This window comes from Lates calcarifer, linkage group LG21 (genome assembly GCF_001640805.2).
Source record: "Lates calcarifer isolate ASB-BC8 linkage group LG21, TLL_Latcal_v3, whole genome shotgun sequence".
NCBI lineage: Eukaryota > Metazoa > Chordata > Actinopteri > Centropomidae > Lates > Lates calcarifer.
In genome coordinates this window covers 9,339,222-9,359,661 of record NC_066853.1, presented here as the reverse complement: position 1 = coordinate 9,359,661, position 20,440 = coordinate 9,339,222, and the positions used below count along the sequence as shown (strand labels likewise).

General features: G+C 35.3%; 1 protein-coding gene and 1 long non-coding RNA gene across 3 annotated transcripts; both read right to left on the bottom strand.

Annotated features, from left to right (window-relative positions):
- Positions 1–5,079: 5,079 nt before the first annotated feature.
- On the bottom strand, positions 5,080–9,769 carry LOC127139037 (uncharacterized). The gene is made up of 5 exons (XR_007808859.1): positions 9,567–9,769; positions 7,589–7,649; positions 6,928–7,004; positions 5,993–6,051; positions 5,080–5,334 (listed from the first exon to the last, which is right to left on the bottom strand). It is a non-coding gene; the product is annotated as an uncharacterized LOC127139037 (long non-coding RNA).
- A 1,255-nt stretch (positions 9,770–11,024) lies between these two features.
- On the bottom strand, positions 11,025–20,274 carry LOC108890869 (probable E3 ubiquitin-protein ligase HERC4). 2 transcript variants are annotated; one of them, XM_051065382.1, is made up of 23 exons: positions 20,008–20,274; positions 18,958–19,102; positions 18,758–18,834; positions 18,339–18,566; positions 17,892–17,983; positions 17,658–17,785; positions 17,416–17,570; positions 17,109–17,167; positions 16,816–16,907; positions 16,659–16,718; positions 16,427–16,523; positions 16,027–16,207; positions 15,658–15,809; positions 14,990–15,109; positions 14,742–14,840; positions 14,368–14,547; positions 13,749–13,889; positions 13,450–13,616; positions 13,164–13,230; positions 12,997–13,067; positions 12,558–12,741; positions 12,075–12,177; positions 11,025–11,962 (listed from the first exon to the last, which is right to left on the bottom strand). In XM_051065382.1, the coding sequence occupies exons 1-23, from the start codon at positions 20,225–20,227 to the stop codon at positions 11,727–11,729; spliced, it is 3,054 nt and encodes a 1,017-aa protein (XP_050921339.1). In that variant the 5' UTR covers positions 20,228–20,274; the 3' UTR covers positions 11,025–11,726. The 2 variants fall into 2 exon arrangements, with proteins under 2 accessions (XP_050921339.1, XP_018543432.1); XM_018687916.2 differs by having other exon boundaries at positions 17,109–17,164; positions 20,008–20,273.
- Between the last annotated feature and the right edge of the window lie 166 nt (positions 20,275–20,440).

Here is a 20,440-nt window from a genome sequence, read left to right as displayed (position 1 = left end):
TCATAGTATACTATGCGTCAAAAAAAATCACCAAAAAATGTCATAGTATAGTAAGCCAAAAAATCACCAAAAATGTCATAGTATAATAAGGGGTCAAAAATCACCAAAAATGTCATAGTATAGTAAGGAGTCAAAATCACAAAAAATGTCATAGTATAGTAAGGGGCCAAAAATCACCAAAAATTATCATAGTATAGTATGGCGTTAAAAATCACCAAAAAATGTCATAGTATAGTAAGACATCAAAAATAGTCAAAAAATGTCATAGTATAGTATGGAGTCAAAAAATCACCAAAAAATGTCATAGTATAGTATGTGGTCAAAAATCACCAAAAAATGTCATAGTATAGTATCAAAAATCAAAAAAAAATGTCATAGTATAGTATGGCGTCAAAAATCACCAAAAAATGTCATAGTATAGTATGTATGGTGTCAAAAATCACCAAAAAATTGTCATAGTATACTATGGCGTCAAAAATCACCAAAAATGTCATAGTATAGTATGGCGTCAAAAATCACCAAAAAATGTCATAGTATAGTATGGGGTCAAAAATCACCAAAAAATGTCATAGTATAATATCAAAAATCACCAAAAAAATGTCATAGTATAGTATGGAGTCAAAAATCACAAAAAAAATGTCATAGTATAGTAAGGGCCAAAAATCACCAAAAATTATCATAGTATAGTATGGCGTTAAAAATCACCAAAAAATGTCATAGTATAGTAAGACATCAAAAATAGTCAAAAAATGTCATAGTATAGTATGGAGTCAAAAATCACAAAAAATGTCACAGTATGTTATATGATCAAAAATGGTCAAAAAATGTCATTGTATAGTATGAAATGGTCAAAAAATGTCATAGTATAGTCAAAAATCACCAAAAATGTCATAGTATAGTATGTCAAAAATTCATAGTATAGTATGGGTCAAAAATCACCAAAAAATGTCATAGTCAAAAATCACCAAAAAATGTCATAGTATAGTAAGACATCAAAAATGTCAAAAAATGTCATAGTATAGTATGGAGTCAAAAATCAAAAAAATGTCATAGTCAAAAATCACAAAAAATGTCATAGTATAGTATCAAAAAGGTCAGTATGGTCAAAAATAAAACATAGTATAGTATGGTCAAAAATGGTCAAAAAATGTCATAGTATAGTATGGAGTCAAAAATCACAAAAATGTCACAGTATGGTATATGATCAAAAATGGTCAAAAATGTCATTGTATAGTATGGCATCAAAAAATGGTCAAAAAATGTCATAGTATAGTATGGTCAAAAATCACAAAAAAAATGTCACAGTATGGTATATGATGAAAATGGTCAAAAATGTCATAGTATAGTATGGCATCAAAAATGGTCAAAAAAATGTCATAGTATAGTATGGGTCAAAAATCAAAAAAATGTCATCATCAAAAAAAAAATGTCATAGTATAGTATGTCAAAAATCACCAAAAAATGTCATAGTATAGTATGGAAAAATGGTCAAAAATGTCACAAAAATCAAAAATGTCATAGTATAGTATGGGGTCAAAAATCACCAAAAAATGTCATAGTATAGTAAGGGGTCAAAAATCATCAAAAAATGTCATAGTATAGTATCAAAAATCACCAAAAAATGTCATAGTATAGTATGGAGTCAAAAATCACCAAAAATGTCATAGTATAGTATCAAAAATAGTCAAAAATGTCATAGTATAGTAAGACATCAAAAATAGTCAAAAATGTCATAGCATAGTATGGCATCAAAAATTGTCACAAAAATGTCATAGTATAGTAAGGGGCAAAAATCACCAAAAATTATCATAGTATAGTATGGCGTTAAAAATCACCAAAAAATGTCATAGTATAGTAAAAAATCACCAAAAAATGTCATAGTATAAAAGACATCAAAAATAGTCAAAAAAATGTCATATTATAGTATGGAGTCAAAAATGAAAAAATGTCACAATATGGTATATGATCAAAAATGGTCAAAAATGTCATAGTATAGTATGGAGTCAAAAATCACCAAAAAATGTCATAGTATAGTATGGCATCAAAAATGGTCAACAAATGTCATAGTATAGTATTGGTCAAAAATGTCAAAATCACCAAAAAATGTCATAGTATAGTATGTAAAAAATCATAGTATAGTATGGCGTCAAAAATCACCAAAAATGTCATAGTATAGTATGTCAAAAAAAAAAAATGTCATAGTATAGTAAGGCCAAAAATCACCAAAAATGTCATAGTATAGTAGTATGTGGGTCAAAAATCACCAAAAAATGTCATAGTATAGTATGTGGTTCAAAAATCACCAAAAAATGTCATAGTATAGTCAAAAATCACCAAAAATCATAGTATATAAAAATCAAAAAAATGTCATAGTATATAAAAATCACCAAAAAATGTCATCCAAAAATCACCAAAAAAATGTCATAGTACCAAAAATCACCAAAAATTATCATAGTATAGTATGGCGTTAAAAATCACCAAAAAATGTCATAGTATAGTATCAAAAATACAAAAAATGTCATAGTATAGTATGGAGTCAAAAATCACCAAAAAATGTCATAGTATAGTATGGGTCAAAAATCACCAAAAAATATCATAGTATAGTATGTGGTCAAAAAAAAAAATGTCATAGTATAGTCAAAAATCACCAAAAATTATCATAGTATCTATGGGGTCAAAAATCACCAAAAAATGTCATAGTATAGTATGGCGTCAAAAATCACCAAAAAATGTCATAGTATAGTATGGTCAAAAATCACCAAAAATGTCATAGTATAGTAAGGCAAAAATCACCAAAAAATGTCATAGTATATAAGGGTCAAAAAATCACCAAAAAAATGTCATAGTATAGTATGGGGTCAAAAATCACAAAAAAATGTCATAGTATAGTAAGGGGCCAAAAATCACCAAAAATTATCATAGTATAGTATGGGTTAAAAATCACCAAAAAATGTCATAGTATAGTAAGTCAAAAATAGTAAAAAATTCATAGTATAGTATGGAGTCAAAAATCACAAAAAATGTCACAGTATGTCAAAAATAGTCAAAAATGTCATAGCATAGTATGGCATCAAAATTGGTCACAAAATGTCATAGTATAGTAAGGGGCCAAAAATCACCAAAAAATTATCATAGTATAGTATGGCGTTAATCATGTCAAAAAAAGGGGTCAAAAATCAATAAAAAATGTCATAGTATAGATAAGACATCAAAAATAGTCAAAAAAAAATGTCATATTATAGTATGGAGTCAAAAATGACAAAAAATGTCACAATATGTATATGGATCAAAAATGGTCAAAAAATGTCATAGTATAGTATGGAGTCAAAAATCACCAAAAAATGTCATAGTATAGTATGGCCATCAAAAATGGTCAACAAAATGTCATAGTATAGTATGTGGTCAAAAATCACTCAAAAAATGTCATAGTATAGTATGGTGGTCAAAAATCACCAAAAAATGTCATCAGTTATAGTATAGTATGGTGTCAAAAATCACCAAAAAAATTATCATAGTATACTATGGCGTCAAAAATCACCAAAAAATGTCATAGTATAGTATGGCGTCAAAAATCACCAAAAAATGTCATAGTATTAGTATGGCGATCCAAAAATCACCAAAAAATGTCATAGTATAGTATGGTGGTCAAAAATCATCCAAAAAATGTCATAGTATAGTATAGTATGGATGTCAAAAATCACCAAAAAATTGATCATAGTATAGTATGGCGTCAAAAACTGGTCAAAAAATGTCATAGTATAGTAATGGGAGCCAAAAATCACCAAAAAATGTCATAGTATATAAGTATGGCGTCAAAAATCACCAAAAAAAAATGTCATAGTATAGTATGGAGTCAAAAACGGTCAAAAAAAATGTCATAGTATAGATAAGGGTCAAAAATCGAGCTCAAAAAATATCATATAGTATGAGTATCAATGGCAGTTATCAAAAACCATGACAAAAAATGTCATAGTATAGTATGGAGTCAAAAACCATCAAAAAATGTCATAGTATAGTATGGACGTCAAAAACACGTCAAAAAATGTCATAGTATAGTATGGCAGTCAAAAACGGTCAAAAAAATGTCATAGTATAGTATGGAGTCAAAAACATCAAAAAATGTCATAGTATAGTATGGAGTCAAAAACCATGAAAAATGTCATAGTATAGTATGGCATCAAAAACGGTCAAAAAATGTCATAGTATAGTATGGAGTTCAAAAACGGTCAAAAAAATATCATAGTATAGTATGGCATCAAAAACGGTCAAAAATGTCATAGTATAGTATGGAGTCAAAAACCATGAAAAAATGTCATAGTATAGTATGGCAGTCAAAAACCGATCAAAAAATATCATATTATAGTTATGGCATCAAAAACGGTCAAAAAATATCATAGTATAGTATGGAGTCAAAAACGGTCAAAAAATGTCATAGTATAGTATGGAGTCAAAAACCATGAAAAAATGTCATATTATAGTATGGAGTCGAAAACCATGAAAAAATGTCATAGTATAGTATGGTGTCAAAAACGGTCAAAAAAATGTCATAGTATAGTATGGAGTCAAAAATCATGAAAAAAATGTCATAGTATAGTATGGCAGTCAAAAACCATGAAAAAATGTCATAGATAGTAAGCCCTCAAAAACTTTTGAGAGGAGTTTGTCCATTTTCGAATTAATGTCACAAAAGTTATTTTGTAAAGCAAAAATACCAAACATTCTCTACTTACAGCTTGCAATTAAAATTAAGAATTTAGGCTAAAAACTATAATCTGTGGCTAAAAGCCTTAATCCTTACCCTAACCTCTTGCTACAAGTGGCCCCTGGTTAAAAATATTCCCTTTCATACAATATTAAAAAGACCAGCAACATACTCAGTGTTCAGAAGTATTTATTTGAGTAAGTGTAAATAAAACGGGGGAAAAACTAAAAATATAAAAGGGCATTATATCTCCAAGACAAGATATAAAACAAGGTAAAATACAACAATATATAAAAATGATACACAATATGAACAGTATAAACAGGACTATGTACACAGTAATAGATTGGATTTGAGTACTGATATTGCACTGTTTGAAACAGCAAAATACAAAAATGAAAATCTAACCTAACCCACAAACACTGTGTAGAGGTGTGAGCGATGGAAAATGAAGGTAAGAAGGCTATATTAGGATAAGAAGTTATATGTCATAGTACAGTAAGGCATAAAAACTGTCAAAAAATGTGAGAATAGTATGTCATAAAAATATTATGATTTACTAATCTGATCTATCTCATGATTAACACGTGTTCTTGTCTCTGCAGGAGGAGAAGACGACAGCAGCTGAGGACCTGAAGTGGACAAAAGAAAACAAAAGTGTTTCAAAGCTGTTAATTAGATAAAAGACTCCCACCATCTAACTGCTGTAAACAGTACTGGTTTTCTGGTGTTCAAGTAAAAACACTTTGTTTTTCTCTACCATCGGTAATGTAGTCATGGGTACATTTTCCCAAGACTTTATAAAGTACCTTTGAGATCATTCAAGGGCTTATGATACAACTATTCAATAACTGTATCACAAAGATGCTTCATAGCAGTGTTTATCTTTGGTAAATGTGCAACACAACTACATTAACCCTAACTCTGACAAGCTCTAACAGTTGTTTCCTGGTGGTCAAATATTTGCCATTACCTTTGCTGTGATTTGTTAAACGTTGTCTGGGATAAAATAATAAAGTGTCTTTATAAAAATCATTTTGTTCAATTTTTAATTTTCAGACCTATTTTACCTATTTAAACTTTTTGAAAATATATTTCTTTAGGTTTTATATACATATATATACATACATACACATACACACACACACATGTATATAGTGGTGTAACGTGACTGCTAAGTTACAGCAGATTTAATTTGTTGCTATTTGTTCCCGATAAGTTTATCAAATTCCAGCTGAGATAACTGAAATAATGACAGAGTCAGACTGAAAAGAATAAACTAACACTGACCTTCTGAAATTGTCTTTACGTCTGTCTCTTCTCTCTGTGCTTTAATGGTTGTTTCAATCCTGTGGAGAAAAACGCAACAAACATCAATACAAAGATATGACTTTTAACACATTCAAATAAAAGCAGAGTTTCTGGGTACTGAACTTCAAACTGTCAAAATATATAGTAAAAAAAAAACTAGTGTAGACCAACTGGTTCTGGAATAATCAGAATTTTGAGTTAAATTTGCTTTATACACAAAGACAGAAGAAGCTGCTCTGATTGGAGAACTGACTCCATTAGCTCCTGATATTCACACAACAGCAATGAATGGAAATGTTTTTTCTCCAAAGTCAATTTGAACTGAATTTGGTTAATAGAAGGCAAAATGACAGTTTGTAATGTGACTCTGAACTGAATAAGTTCTTCTCATTTTTATGATTTACTGTTCTAATGAGAAAGATGGATTGTCACATGGAACAGGGCATTAGCCAGTCAGGAAGGAAACTGAAGACAGAAACACAACAAACAAGAGACATCATCGTTTGCCATATTTGAGAGTCCAGACTCTGGTTGTTGGTGGTGAATCTGTTAGTGTGTGGTGTCCTGTGTTGGTGTTTACGTCGCACATCACACAATATAAGAACAAAACTCTGAAATGTGACATTATTTGTGTGTGGTCTCTCACATTTTGTAAATCAGGTATGATTTTAAAAATCTTAGTGTGTGCCAGGTTTAAGAGGTCACGGGAGAGAGAAAGAGACAGAGAGAGGGATAGAGTGAGCTGATGTTTAAATTCTTCATTTTCTTTGAATTGTACATTAATGAACTATGCAAATAAACTTTAATAATAAGTGAAGTCTTTTTGTGATAAATCAGACTTCAGATCAAATACTGAAGATATTTAATGTCAGTGCTCTGTGTTGACAGTTTATGTAAAGGTGTTTGTGAATTACCTGGAGGGTCTCAGTCCTGGTCTCAAAGAACTTTGTTGTATGAAGACTCTCTATGATCAGGGATGAAGTGGTGACACCTGGAGGAAAAAAAAAGAAACATACAAAGGAAAATGATCAGTACACTATGACCTATTATACAACAAGTAGTTCTGACCAAGCAATCTGATTGGTCAACAAGACATTTAGAATGTGCTCATCATATGATGAACTGACTTGACTGGATGTAGTCTGAGGGCTCAAATTCAACTGAATTTGAATTAAATGTGGTTGTTTTAACCAAGATTATGCTGCAAGATACAAATACATTTTAAGTTCCCCGTTACAGGTTAACCTGCCATTCAGCAAATTTTCAGTTTATTCACATTAATTAATTATTCCTGTTAATTCCCATAGAACATTTCCAACTTTGAAAATTCACAGAATTTTGCAACCCTAGGTATTTTAAATTATACTTGAGTCCACAAACAGAAAATTAACTGACAACTGAGTTTTTAAAAATTATTACAACTAGTATTATTTTCTGACAATTTTAGACACAATTAATCAGTTGTTATTATAATACTAAACTCATTAAATTCCAAGGATTTAAAAACTAACACTGTTACTAACATTAATAATTTAACACATTTTTTCAGACTGGGTAAATCTTAAGGACACATACCTGTTTGGTTTATAAGGTGAGAGCTGGTGTTTCTGTCCAGGCTGCAGTAGAATGAGTAAACCTGGAAAACATAAGTACAACACTTGAAAAATAAATAACTTCATTAATAAAGAATAGTGCAGAAGAGTATAACACTGAAAACTAAACACTAGAAACTTGACAATCACACTTTAAGTTTTGAGGTGAATAAATTAATTATGTTACTAGAATATGACCTAAGTGAAAAAAGAAAAGCAATTTTTTTAACTGTCTTTAATAATAATTTCTAGGAGTAATTTCAGCTCATACATTGTGACCTAGTCTTGAGGCTTTACGTGGTTAAAATTTAGTTTTCAAGCTTGTATTTAACTCAAAACTGAGCCACAAACAAATTTCTAATCAATAATATACACAACAGGGGATCTGTAGATGGCTATGGACAGATTACTACCACAAAGTTACAAAGACACAGAATGACAAAGAGGCAAAAAACTGAGTCACAAAACGATCACAATGAGATGTTTAAATGCCACACTGAAAAACAAAATGGCCACATAGAAATGTTAAATGGCCAGGAATAGAAACAAAACTACAAAGACACAAAACAATGCAAAAAAAAACAACAATCAAAAACAAAAACTACAAAAGACAACAAAACGATGCAAAACCACCACAGACAGACAGAATGATCACATCAACAGGATAATCCACCATAGACTGACTTAAAATGACCAAGCTGGGGCACAAAATCACAAAGAAGCAGCAAAATATTGGCAGAGTAACTAAAGAGATGCAAATGGAGTTGTGAACAGACAAACTGACTAGTAAACAGTTACCATCCTCCACAATTCATGTCAGGGACGCTTATAGTCACAGAGAGGCAACACATATTTTAACCCACGCAAATAAAAACAAGAAAAGAAGCTGATGAACAGTGTAAACAGCAGAACAAAATAAAAACAAATACACAAAATGACAACAAGAAAACAAAATGATAAAATGACAGATAGAAACAAAATGAAAACAGACAAAATGTAAAGTGAAAAAAATGCAAAGATTACACAGATACAGCATGAATCATATGTCATGTAGTGTCACAAATCATGTCAGACGCTCAGTCAAAGAAACACAAATAAATTACCACGAATAAACGACTGATAATAGAATAAACATATCTTGCAAGTAATGCTAATGTTAACAAGATGAACTGAAAGGATACAGCAGAAAAGAAGGAACTGATGAGTGAAACACTTACAGAAAGAAGCTGGAGAACAGACTTCAGCAGAACAACATCAGGGAGGTGACGACACTGAATCATGCCAAGTCAAGTCAATTTATTTGATTTCACTATTTATTTGATTCAGAATGAATCATGCCATCTGCACAAGTTCTCTGATTACTCTGCAGTGGTAGGGTATATTAGAAATGGGCAGGAGTAGGAGTACAAGGGATTAATAGATAACTTTGCAGAGTGGTGCAACAATAATCATCTGTGCCTAAACGTCAGCAAGACCAAAGACTTGGTGGTGGACTTTAGGAGGACTAGGACGGTGACCAGACCCATAACCATCATGGGTGAGTAGATTGGAATTGTGGAGGACTACAAATATCTGGGTGTCCACTTGAAGGACAGACTGGATTGGAGCACCAACACCAATGCTGTATACAAGAAGATGAAGATGAGCACTGCCACCTGTACACACATTCTGAAAATACTGGGACTATCTATTAACCTCACTGACTAACAGTAGCACATGTCGTAATATTGTACATATTTCCTATATACTTCACTGCCAGTTTCTGCACATCGATTCTTAGACAAAATACTGCACTGCAACTTAAATTATTTCCTGTATATATTTTAAAGACTTTCTTAGTATTTATAGTTCTTAGTCCCTCACGGGATCGTCAAAGTACATCTATCTATCTATCTAACGCTCCCTGCTAATGCTAACGCTCTCCGAGAATGCTAAGGCTAGCCGCTAACCGTTTGCCTTACCTTCGCGCTGCATGTATGTTCAGTGTCCAGTCTCACTCGTGCTCGACAAAAAAGCAGCTCCAGCGTTTGTTTTAGCATCCAGGCCTTTTAATTAACGACAAAAAGCAGCTCCAGGGTTTGTTTTGGCATTCAGAGCTCTTAATTAACGACAAAAAGCAGCCCCAGGGTTTTTTTTTAGCATCCAGCCCCCTTCGGCACCGGCCTTGTTTCACGGTAGAAGCAAACAGAAGCAATGGCTTAAACTTGGTTTAAATCTGTTTTCCGACTTCGTCTCTCCGCCTCTCTGCGCTCCTCCCAGAGGAACATGACCAATGACAAGACACATCGCGACCATACGTCAGCTAACACCGGCTGATTGGCCGAATCGATTCTCGTCCGCCCAGCAACCGCCTCTGGTTGGTCTTAAAATACTTCCGCGTAAAAATGTATTGAAAAATCTGGAGTACAGCTATACGTATGTAATTTGTAATAGCCAAGCTAATGGGCACGCGCCTGTGACATTGTATGTATACTGTGGTTAGTTACAGCAGCTTTATTGCTCCTGCTCCCGATTTATTTATTTGTCCCAGGTTAACAGTCCTCCACTAGCGCCTGTGGGCGACGGAGGAGAAGATGATCAGAATCCCCGGGAACTTGCAGTGTGCAAGTCCCGCTTCGTCATCGCGACCGGCTCCATCCGTGGTCTTCTACATGATTAGGATTTACCACACTGAGACAGTTTAAGCCTTGAATAAGTAGATACATGTGGTTGCTCAGAATGAATGACAGGTTTAATGAACTTGAGTCACCATAGACTATACAAAAAGATAAGACACTGAACAGATCACAGAAAGTTATCACATATAATTACTGGGGGGAAAAAATGGCTGCAAGGCTGAGCGGCGGCACCTTATCCAGTTCTTATGATACATCCATGCTGTCATTATGCCAATGAGCCAATAACGTCGTAGCCACTTGAGTCAGATTTTTTCTTTTTTTCTTTGAAAAATAAAACTAACTTTCAGTTTTGTAAATATTGGCTATTGTCTGACTCTTAAATTCAAATTTGAGGGCTCATCCAGTTATGGTGTTAATTGTTAAAATCTGTATGAGGGATCTTTTATGTTATTTTATTTTTCATCTTTATTTTTTCAGTTTCCCCCCTGAGGGATTGCCCTCCACAAAATGTGTGTAAAATACTGCCCCAGAAAATTGCTGCTGTAGCATGATGTGTACCCATAATGCTCCCCTCACATTTCTCACTGCCCCTTCATATATGTTTGCCCAGCACTGGCCCTGCTCCTGACCCTGAACCATCTCTTTGAATACTTTTGAGACTGGGTGCTGAGCTCTGATTCAATAGTTTAATGGCCTTCAGACAAAAAAATGTAGATGTTTTACTTTAAAAAATTTAAAACCTTGAAATGTGCAATAGAGGAAAATTATATTTGGCCTGTTTTACAAAAGAACATTCAAACATTTTTTTAAAGTTACTTAATTACTTTATTGTTTGGTTATTAAGGTACTGATGGCAGAAAAATGAATGATTTCCTACATTGCGTACATTTTAGAATTTCTGTTTTTTTACACAAACATTAAAACACTTGCTAAAGATTTAAGATGGTATAATCTGAACAGAGAGAGAATGCTTAATACTAGGTTAGGTTAATAGCTGAGGTTATTCTTAGCAATGACTGAAAGCAATACCATAATCTAACAACTGCTGACTTTACATGGAGTGAAGAAAAATCTGGAAGTTCTGGCCCAATATCCATCCCTCTTTCATCCAATCTAGGTACTTAATACAAGTGATTTTTTTATGCTAACTAATTTTGGGTGTGAACATTTTTATTTGTAAATCACAAAAGCTAAGTGAATAAGTGGAAACTCTTTAATAGTTAAGTCCAGTCTGCACAGACGGAAAAACTAAAAATAAAGCTTTAACAACATGAAACAAATGCAGGCAGGAATATAATGGTAACTATGATGCATTACTGCCCAGTTTGTACTAAATGACTCCACATGACCTGCTGGTCTACTGTTAAATCCCTTCATATCTTAAAAAACATTACAATGGATCCCCCTTTAGTACTTTATGACACTGAAGTAGCAGTGTGTAACAACAAAAAAGCCAAGACTAACTGAAAAGAACATATAGTTTTTAAAGAAGCCATTGGTACTTCAGCGTGTAGCGCTATCTTTCTTCCAGAAGCCTCTGTTGTGATTAATGGCCTGACGAAGCCTCATCTGCATTGTCCTCTCGACTGGGTATCTCCGGTAGATGGGCAGTAACAGCAGACAATGACAGGTGAGGGATTCTGGCAGATGGAGCTCATTGGCATCGGGCAAGACAGCCACTCTCATCCTGATGCTCTCCATGCCCATGAATGGTACACGGTCACTGCCTGTGAGGAACACTGGTGACAAGAACACCAAAGAGATAATGCTGAATGATCTGTTAAAGCCATAAATGGGAGCATCTCACATTAAATAAAGGATACCAAAGTTCATGTTAAGTATAATCCTTACAAAGAAATTTTTTCTTTTCCTCTGCTGTCAGTTCCTCAAACACCTCCCAGAAGGTAATGATGTTCGGATGCCCTGCGTGGTAGTCTCCTTCATAAACTGTGTTCTGTTTGGAAAAATTAAAATGAACTGATCTAAACAGAAATCCAACAATGGTTTTAAATTAAAAGTTCAGCCACTGACTTCAAAGTTAAATTGCATGGCAATGCCAATGTGAAAATCATTTCTGTCTTGGTGACCAAAAACTTGGCATTTGGGATGTCTTGCTTTAAATTGGGTGCTGTTTGGACAGACATCTTACAGCACTCAAGTTTCAAGTCTACAGATCTTTTAAACTGGAAAACTGTGTGTGAGATATGCAGATGTATTTTGATGTCTTGACGTCTAAATATGAAACAAGTGTGTAAAAATATATCTCAGTTTTTTCTTTATTGCATTCCTGGCTCTCTTGAAGACTGAAATGTAGCCTAGCGGTTTTCAACAGACCTGCTTGAACACCTCCCAGTCGTAGTTTTCTTGGCCCACCATCACTGCTTGCAGCTCCTCCGGCTGGAAGAAGTCCACCACGTCCATATCACACACTTTAAAAAACCCTCTCTTGAACAAGTCAAACACACCCTCCACTGATTTGTTGAAGGCGTAGTTGACAAAAGCATCTACGTACTCTTTCCTGTGAATAGAGAGAAATAAAAATACATCAGCTGGGTGATGACGCTGTAATAGTCCAACAGTGTAGTTTCTAACAGACTAATGTAAAAGTGTAGACACCCACTTACAACATTTGACTGCTAGATGGCAGCAAAGTCAAGATTTTTTGTATATTAAGAGGATGGATATTTAAGTGCAAGTCAACAATACACACAAGACTTGATGTGTTGTGAGGACTGTGCAGACTGTTATATACAGTAATTCTGTAAAAACACACCTGTTTGACCCTGTGACAGGTTTTCCAGCTTCTTCCAGATCAAGCTCAACTTTCTCACCTCCCCAGGTCACCTGTATTGAATAATAGACAGAAACATTGTAGTAACACATGTAGAGTTATATGAAGTAACACTGCCAGCCAGTCTAAGTGTTATTTAGTGAACCTACAGTGAAAGTAGTCTCCATTTCTCTGACTACATCAGGTGTGTAGTCCTCCAACATGCACCTCAAAGACCTGAGGACATAGTAAACATCAGGAATTAACGTAATTACAACCTGTGTATGCTGCCTATAAAGTTTCAAATTAAGACTATACAGCAATACAGGATATACTGCTGTTAATCATTATTTTGAGTCTGCTTGAGGTTAAAATACATGTGATACATGTCATTTGGTGGCAGAAGAATATATTGTAAGAAAACTGTTCACTTGTGTGCTTTTAAAACCATCTTACTCTCCCATTACAGGGTCAAACTCCTTCATGTCATTGAGTGAAGGTTTGACCCTGACCAGCTTCTTGAAGAGAACCAGTGGGAAGGGCAGGTGGATAATGTTGTGGTTGTAAAGAGCCAGTCCGCACAGAACACCGAACAGGAAGTAAGTCTTCACCTCCACTTTTGGCTGTTTGGTTGGTGCATAAAAAATCAATTATTATTTTAGTAACATTCATGACTGTCCAAGTTTACATTAAAACATGACTCAAATACTTCGGCCTTCTTCAGCCTACTTTTGAGCTTAAATTATTGGTCTTACCCGGGGAGGGAACCAAATAAGTGTCTTGCTCTCATCGTACATGAACATTTTAGACTTGGGAGCTATGAGCTCGTCAAACACTTGGAGGAAGAAGTCCTTTTTGTTGACATTTGTCACCTCTCTTTTATCGACAAACTGCACCTATGGAGAATAGCATAATACTTTCATAAATTCCCCGCTGAACACAAACTGAATTACAATCAGCTCTAACGATAAATATCCAAGCATGACTTCCCTGACGTCCACTCTGTGCTTGTGTTTTGTGAGACCTTCACACAATCTTGGATCTTGGAAGTTATTTTTACTGTCTAGTTATCTCCAATTATACCTTAAAATATTACTGTAGCTGACATTTTACATAAAGCTCCACAAAAAGTTAGATGAAAAGATACTATTAAGTTGCATTATTGAAATGTATGACCCAGTGTTGTTGAAGTTCTACCCAGACTAGGGACTAAAACTATCAAAATTTCAGCCTCGGCTGCTATTTTGACCATTTTTATTTAAGGCTAAATTGCTGGAGCAACCCTTTAATGACCCTGCAGTGAAGTAACAGGAAGACAAAAGCTGCTAAATTTAGTTTCAGAACACTAAAGCAAAGTTTTGATAGCATGTTTACCAAAAGCTCCCTTTTGAAGGCACAGTGGTCAGCTGCACCGAGCTGTCTGAAGGTGTCCTCGACAAGGTGAGTTCGTCTCAGGGTTAGCTGGAAGACCGGGGCCGGGGCAGCATCTGGGGGACCGACCAGTGACTCATCAGGCCACGACAAAGCCAATTCATGAATGAAATGGTGCGCTTTCTGTAATTACAAAACCTTTCTTTATAAAGACATCCCCCAACAGATGGGAAGCAGTTTTAACAAAACTCTACAGTTTGTGAGATCTTTACTATTGCTGCTCAAATTAAGAAACAACTGCAGCTGTATCGCGTAGGATCATTCATTTTCAGTAAAATTTTTACATTTTTTTTCTAGTTTTTTAATACAGACTTTACCTTCATTATGACTGCAAAGACGTTGAAAACCGCCACCTTGCAAACCAGAGTGAACAGGAATGGGTAGCGGCAGAAGATGGCGGGTGTGTTATGGTCATCCTTTAAGAACATAATTGATTGTTTATTAAAAAACAATTTCATCAATAAGCAGTCCAACAGAAATTTAAAACTATTCTGGACAAATAGACAGATTGTTCTTCTGAAAAACTCCAACATTGTACAGTATAAACTGTACTATATGATTTTACCTCCACTTTGGAAAATTGCCACCAAAGACTGACGTCCTCAACCGGCAGCACGTTGCCAATGATTTCCTCTACATAAAACGTGCTCAGTGGGACCTTGTAGGACTTTCCAGCTTTGTTTGCCTGTAAACAAGTGAATATATGATACAAAGCATTAAAACAGAAATAATATTTTTCATCTAATAATGTATAAAGAAATAAAGACTTTTGTTATTTAGCACCCAATGGAAAAAAGAACACTTGATGAGGTAGAAATGGGTGCTAACTAACAAAAGCCTGGGGCCAGGTGAATGCCAGGATTTAAGGTTTCCCAGCAGAATACGGTATTGTAACAAGATCAGTGTACGTACTGCATCTGTCAGTGTTGTGGCTGATCCATGTGCAGTATATCCCTTATAAAATGACAGATCCTGAGGAATATGCTCAAAATCTGACCTCAACATGCAGCAAATCTTAGAAATGTTACAACACAAACTGAATATCTGTCTAATCAATACAGCTTTTTTTTCCTCAACCAGATAGAAAATACATCAGGGATCAAATTTTCGTTCATGAACTTAGTCCCAGAATAAATAATTTAATTTCTTTTTTGTTCCCAAATGTTGTAAAATAAGTATAATAGAGCTGGCTCTAAAGCCACTGATGACTGAAATGAAAACATAAACACTCACTTTGTAGAGCAGTTTGAGGGCCTCCAGCAGGTATTTGACTCCTCGGTTGTGGGTCGCCAAGAGGCCATTTCTTAGCATGAAGGCCAGGGCCTTTTTGAAGACCATGATGTGCTTCATCAGCATGCAGGGTGACAGGGAAGACCACCAGCCTCCTGCAGTACAAAAAAAAAACAAACAAAAACATTCAGTTAATTCACACTGTGTACAACATTTGTCACTTTTGTTTCAAAGTTATTTAAAAGTAAATGTGGTATGAGTTGGTTGAGCTGGTTTGGACATCAAGAAAAATATAAATAAAGTTTTAAATAAAGTGAAAAATTCATAAATCATTGTTATTTGGAGAAAAACATGTTTTCTTTAGTTGTTTACTTAGTAAATCCAGAGCCTTCTCATTCAGATGTCCAATAATGAGTGCCAGAGGCAACGCAATGTTCATGACGTTGGAGTCCTCTTGAAGAAGAGGGCACGACAGCAGAATCAGTAGGATCTCTGGAGATTTTAGGGAAGTCATTGAAGCAACAAGCAAGTCCATTAGAGGTTTTAGGTTTACCTGTGTGGAAAAAGAGATATATGAAATAATATAGTTTACACAGTGTCCATCTGTTTGTAAATAAATAGTGGCTACTGTACAAAATGTCCATGCCTAAAAGAGGCTGAGTGTCTAGGTAACACCTGCACCTAACAGGGGAGGTTTACTCATTCACTCAATTCATGAAAAAGATAAAAATGAATCTGAATGTATGAAAATCATTTAAAATTATTTCTTAACTGATTGTTTGATCCATGGTATTTCCAGCAGCCTGTCGAAAGCCTGGCTGGCTGCCTCAAGGTCCACAGTTAGGGCACCTGCTTTTAATGAAGAACCACTGATAACAAAGACAAAGTATTAAAACAAAGGAAGTGACAATACCAATCTTTTAATTATAAAAATGACTTTCCTCATCTGAACATTATAACATAACATTATATGAAGCAGCAGCCAGTAAAAAAAACAGACTTACTCTGCTTTTGTGAAACTTGCAACAAGACTTGAACTTGTCAGAAACGTCAACGATATTTCTCTGTTGCATAAAGAGAGGAAAGCATTAGGAAAGCCCAAAAACTGCAGTTACTGACAATAGTATATCATATGTGAAAATACATAATTACAAATATTACTTTCTTGTTTCTGCATTGCCATATTCCATTGACAGCCATCTTTGCAGTTTTGTCTCATCGAGTCGCCCAGTAATCTGTCCACAATCTGAGTTCTTAAGAAATAAATCAGACATACTAGCAGAGTACAACACAAAATAGACTTTTAACCTAAAAATTCAATGTAACAACTATTGATGGACAGAGATACAAACCAAGTGAAAACCAGTCCACACAAAGTATACAATGTTTTTTTTTTTGTATATTTCTTTCTGAAATTCAGTAAAATTGAGTCATTAAATAATTTCACAGGTTACCTGTACAGGTGAAGAGTAAGCAAAGTTTGTATTCCATCCAGCTGATATTCTCAAGTCTGCTTGAACATATAAAAATCAATAAAAATAAATTTAATCAATAATTTTAAATTCAATCTACTAGTCATACACCACCTAATGTAAAACAACATGTATAAATTTGAACTTTAAGGATTTGCTTTTCAAATCATGATCCTTAAATATTCATTTAACTAAATAATTTACTGCCAACTGTTGTGACTTCTGAACTCTGTAGTTTGAGCTGCAACACACATACGCTTAATTAAAATCTATTGAATACCATACTTACCACTGGGTATGGCTGCTGCACTGTCAGCGGTCCATGGAAGTTGAACCAGAGTGGGAGTCAGACTGTCTTCTGTTTGCCCAGTCTCTATTTGACCTTTGACCCCATTGCCAAAAGCCCACAGCTGGCCAGAGGAGCCCAAAACCAGAGTGTGACGCCTGGGAAACAATTGCAAATTTAAGAGGAAACTTGATAAAAATAAAAGTCTACCTTAAATAAAAAGAAGTTTCACTCCTAAGTCTTACCTGCCACATGCAATCTGTGAAGCGGGTCCGTCTAGACCATCAACCAATGTGGGTTTCACTTCGTTAGCAGAGGAGTTGTGACCAAGCTGACCGTGGCGTCCCTCTCCAAAAGTGAAAACCTTACCATCCTAGAAATGATATAATATAATAATAAGAAATACCTCACACATATTTTTTATGTGATTATTGGGTGAAATCTGAGATTTTGACACAAAGGATGAGTGAAGTTGGTACCTTTGTTAACACAGCGGAGTGTGCCTCTCCACAGCTTATGAAGGAGACACGCAGAGGTCTGAGGGCAGGTACCATACAGATGTTAAACCTGCCTGTAAGTGATGGAAACAATTGGGACAAAATGGACAGCATGCTTATCTCAAATTGATAATACCTACAGTGAATTTTTAATACTTTAAGAGGAAATACATAATAAGAGTTTTCAAGTAGCGACTTGTATTTTATAATTGACATTTGTCTATATTGATGCTACTGCCTATTATTTTAGAATTTCATACAAATTAATGTTTATATTTTTCTTCTTAGTCATACAAGATTAGTACAGATGTCTGTCATTTTGGCTACCTAGAAAATAATACAGTCACTACTTGAACTTTATTTCACTTTTTCAATCTGTTAAATGTGAACAAGTGAGTATGTGACTGAGTTAAGGTAAATTATTTGTACCCCTCTCATCCACCCTGTTGAGGCCCAGCTGGCCAGATTTATTGGCCCCACAGCAGTACACAAGGCCTGGGAGCGTGAGGAACAGAGTGTGGGTCGCCCCAGCTGCAATCTGGGTCACTGCTATGCCGGACAGAGCGCACACCAGGTCAGGTGTGTACTGCAGTGACACCTCCCTCCCCAGACCTAGCTGACCGTGACTGTTCAAACCCCACGAGAAGACATCTCCTCCTGGAAAGTGGTTAAATAAAAAAAAAAAGAAAAAGAAAAAAAAAAGAGTGCAGTTCTTTTTGTATTTAATAAGATGATACAGAATAAGTTGAGCTCTTTAAAACACAGAATATGTACAACATGATGAGCAATTATGTATATTATGTATCCATATACACACAAAGATGTAATCATTGTGTTCAGTGTCTTACCTTTAGTCAATGCCAGAGAGTGGGAGTTTCCACAGGCAACTTGAATCACTGGCACTGGCAATGGTATGGGCACCCGACTGCACATTGATGAGACAGTAAAAAAATAAATAAACAAGGAAGCTTTGCACTTAACCAGCTGTCCACTCACTGTCAGTGAAAAGTAAGCATATATTCATGTATTCCAAAGACTGAGATCTTGCCTTGGTCTGAGCGGATTTGGCAACATCCCCAGTTGTCCATCCTCTGCGGCCCCCCAGGAGAAGACGTGTCCAGATGCACACACAGCCAGACAATGGTCCTGACCACAAGCCATCGTCACCACATCACCCAGCCCCTCCACACGACCTTACACAGGACAACAGAGATTGACACATGCCAGACAGTCAACTGGTGCAGAAGGAGTAGCAACACGTGTTAACATAATAATATTTCTGCTCCAATGAATTCATTTGACAGCAACAGTTTCTGGTTACTTTTCATATCAAGATTACAAATGATGCATTGTGGAAGCTTAAACTACCCAACACCAGTATATAAAGTTAAATTAGTTTCAGTTTGATCTGCAACAAAATGCTCCTTGCATATTTATGTTTCAAAAATAACAGCCTAATAACACAATATATTGTATATAATAATATAACACTAAGTGGGATCATTCTGCATAATAAGTAATTTAAAGTACGTTTACTTTTTAAAGTTTACATTCTGCTAATAAAGTGGATTTAGATAGTAGTTTTACGTTGCAGTGTTCTTACTTTCACTTAAATATCTTTCCTTCTACTGCATTTACTTATTCGTTATTTTTTAACTGTCCACCTATGTAGTTCATTAGACTAAACATCATAACTGACTAACATATCCAAACCATGAATACAACACTGTCCTACGTCCCCACGTATACATGAACTCAGCGCAGAACTAACTGCGGCTCAGTTAACTTTCGTTGCCTGAACTGACAGGGAGGAAACGAAACTGAAGCTCTGCTCAGTTCATTACGCCTGCGCTGTGTTAAATCAAACTATCTTGACAGGGGCATGAGTAAGAATCAGAGAAGCATTATGTCCCTGCAGTACAATTTCAACAGAAAATAAAAACACGTACGGCTACATAAAACCTGTGTCCTCGCTCTTTTATTGGAGCTCAGACTATTGTTACGCTCAGAGAGACTTTAATTCTACTGTGATATTTTCTTGCAATGCAGATTACTCCGATGCCTTTTTGATAATTATCACTATTGTTGCTTAACTTACCTGGTGTCCTTCCATCTTTACTTTTTCTTCGTCCAAGTTGTCCCTGTGAGTTGTGTCCACACGACAGAACGCCTCCATCTGAGTTGAGAAATAAAGTGTGTTGCTCTCCGCAGCAGATGTTGGTTATGACCCCGGGGACAGTCCAGGACACCGGACTGAGGGCTGTCTGTGGACCGAACTGTCCACTGGAGCTGTCTCCCCAGCAGTACAGCTGCACCATGTCTCCACCTGGACCGAAGCGATGCACTCAAAACAAGTCGCTGTGACGACAATTTATCCTAGCTGATGCTGCCTTTAAGTGCTGTCGGAGATATCAATATCACTATCGGGAATGTGCACTTGAACCAGTCATTCTGCCAGTGTAGCGTATTGTATAGCTCTTTTGTACGAGTTAAAATGTCAAACATGATTTCTAAGTTTGTTGCTGGGTACT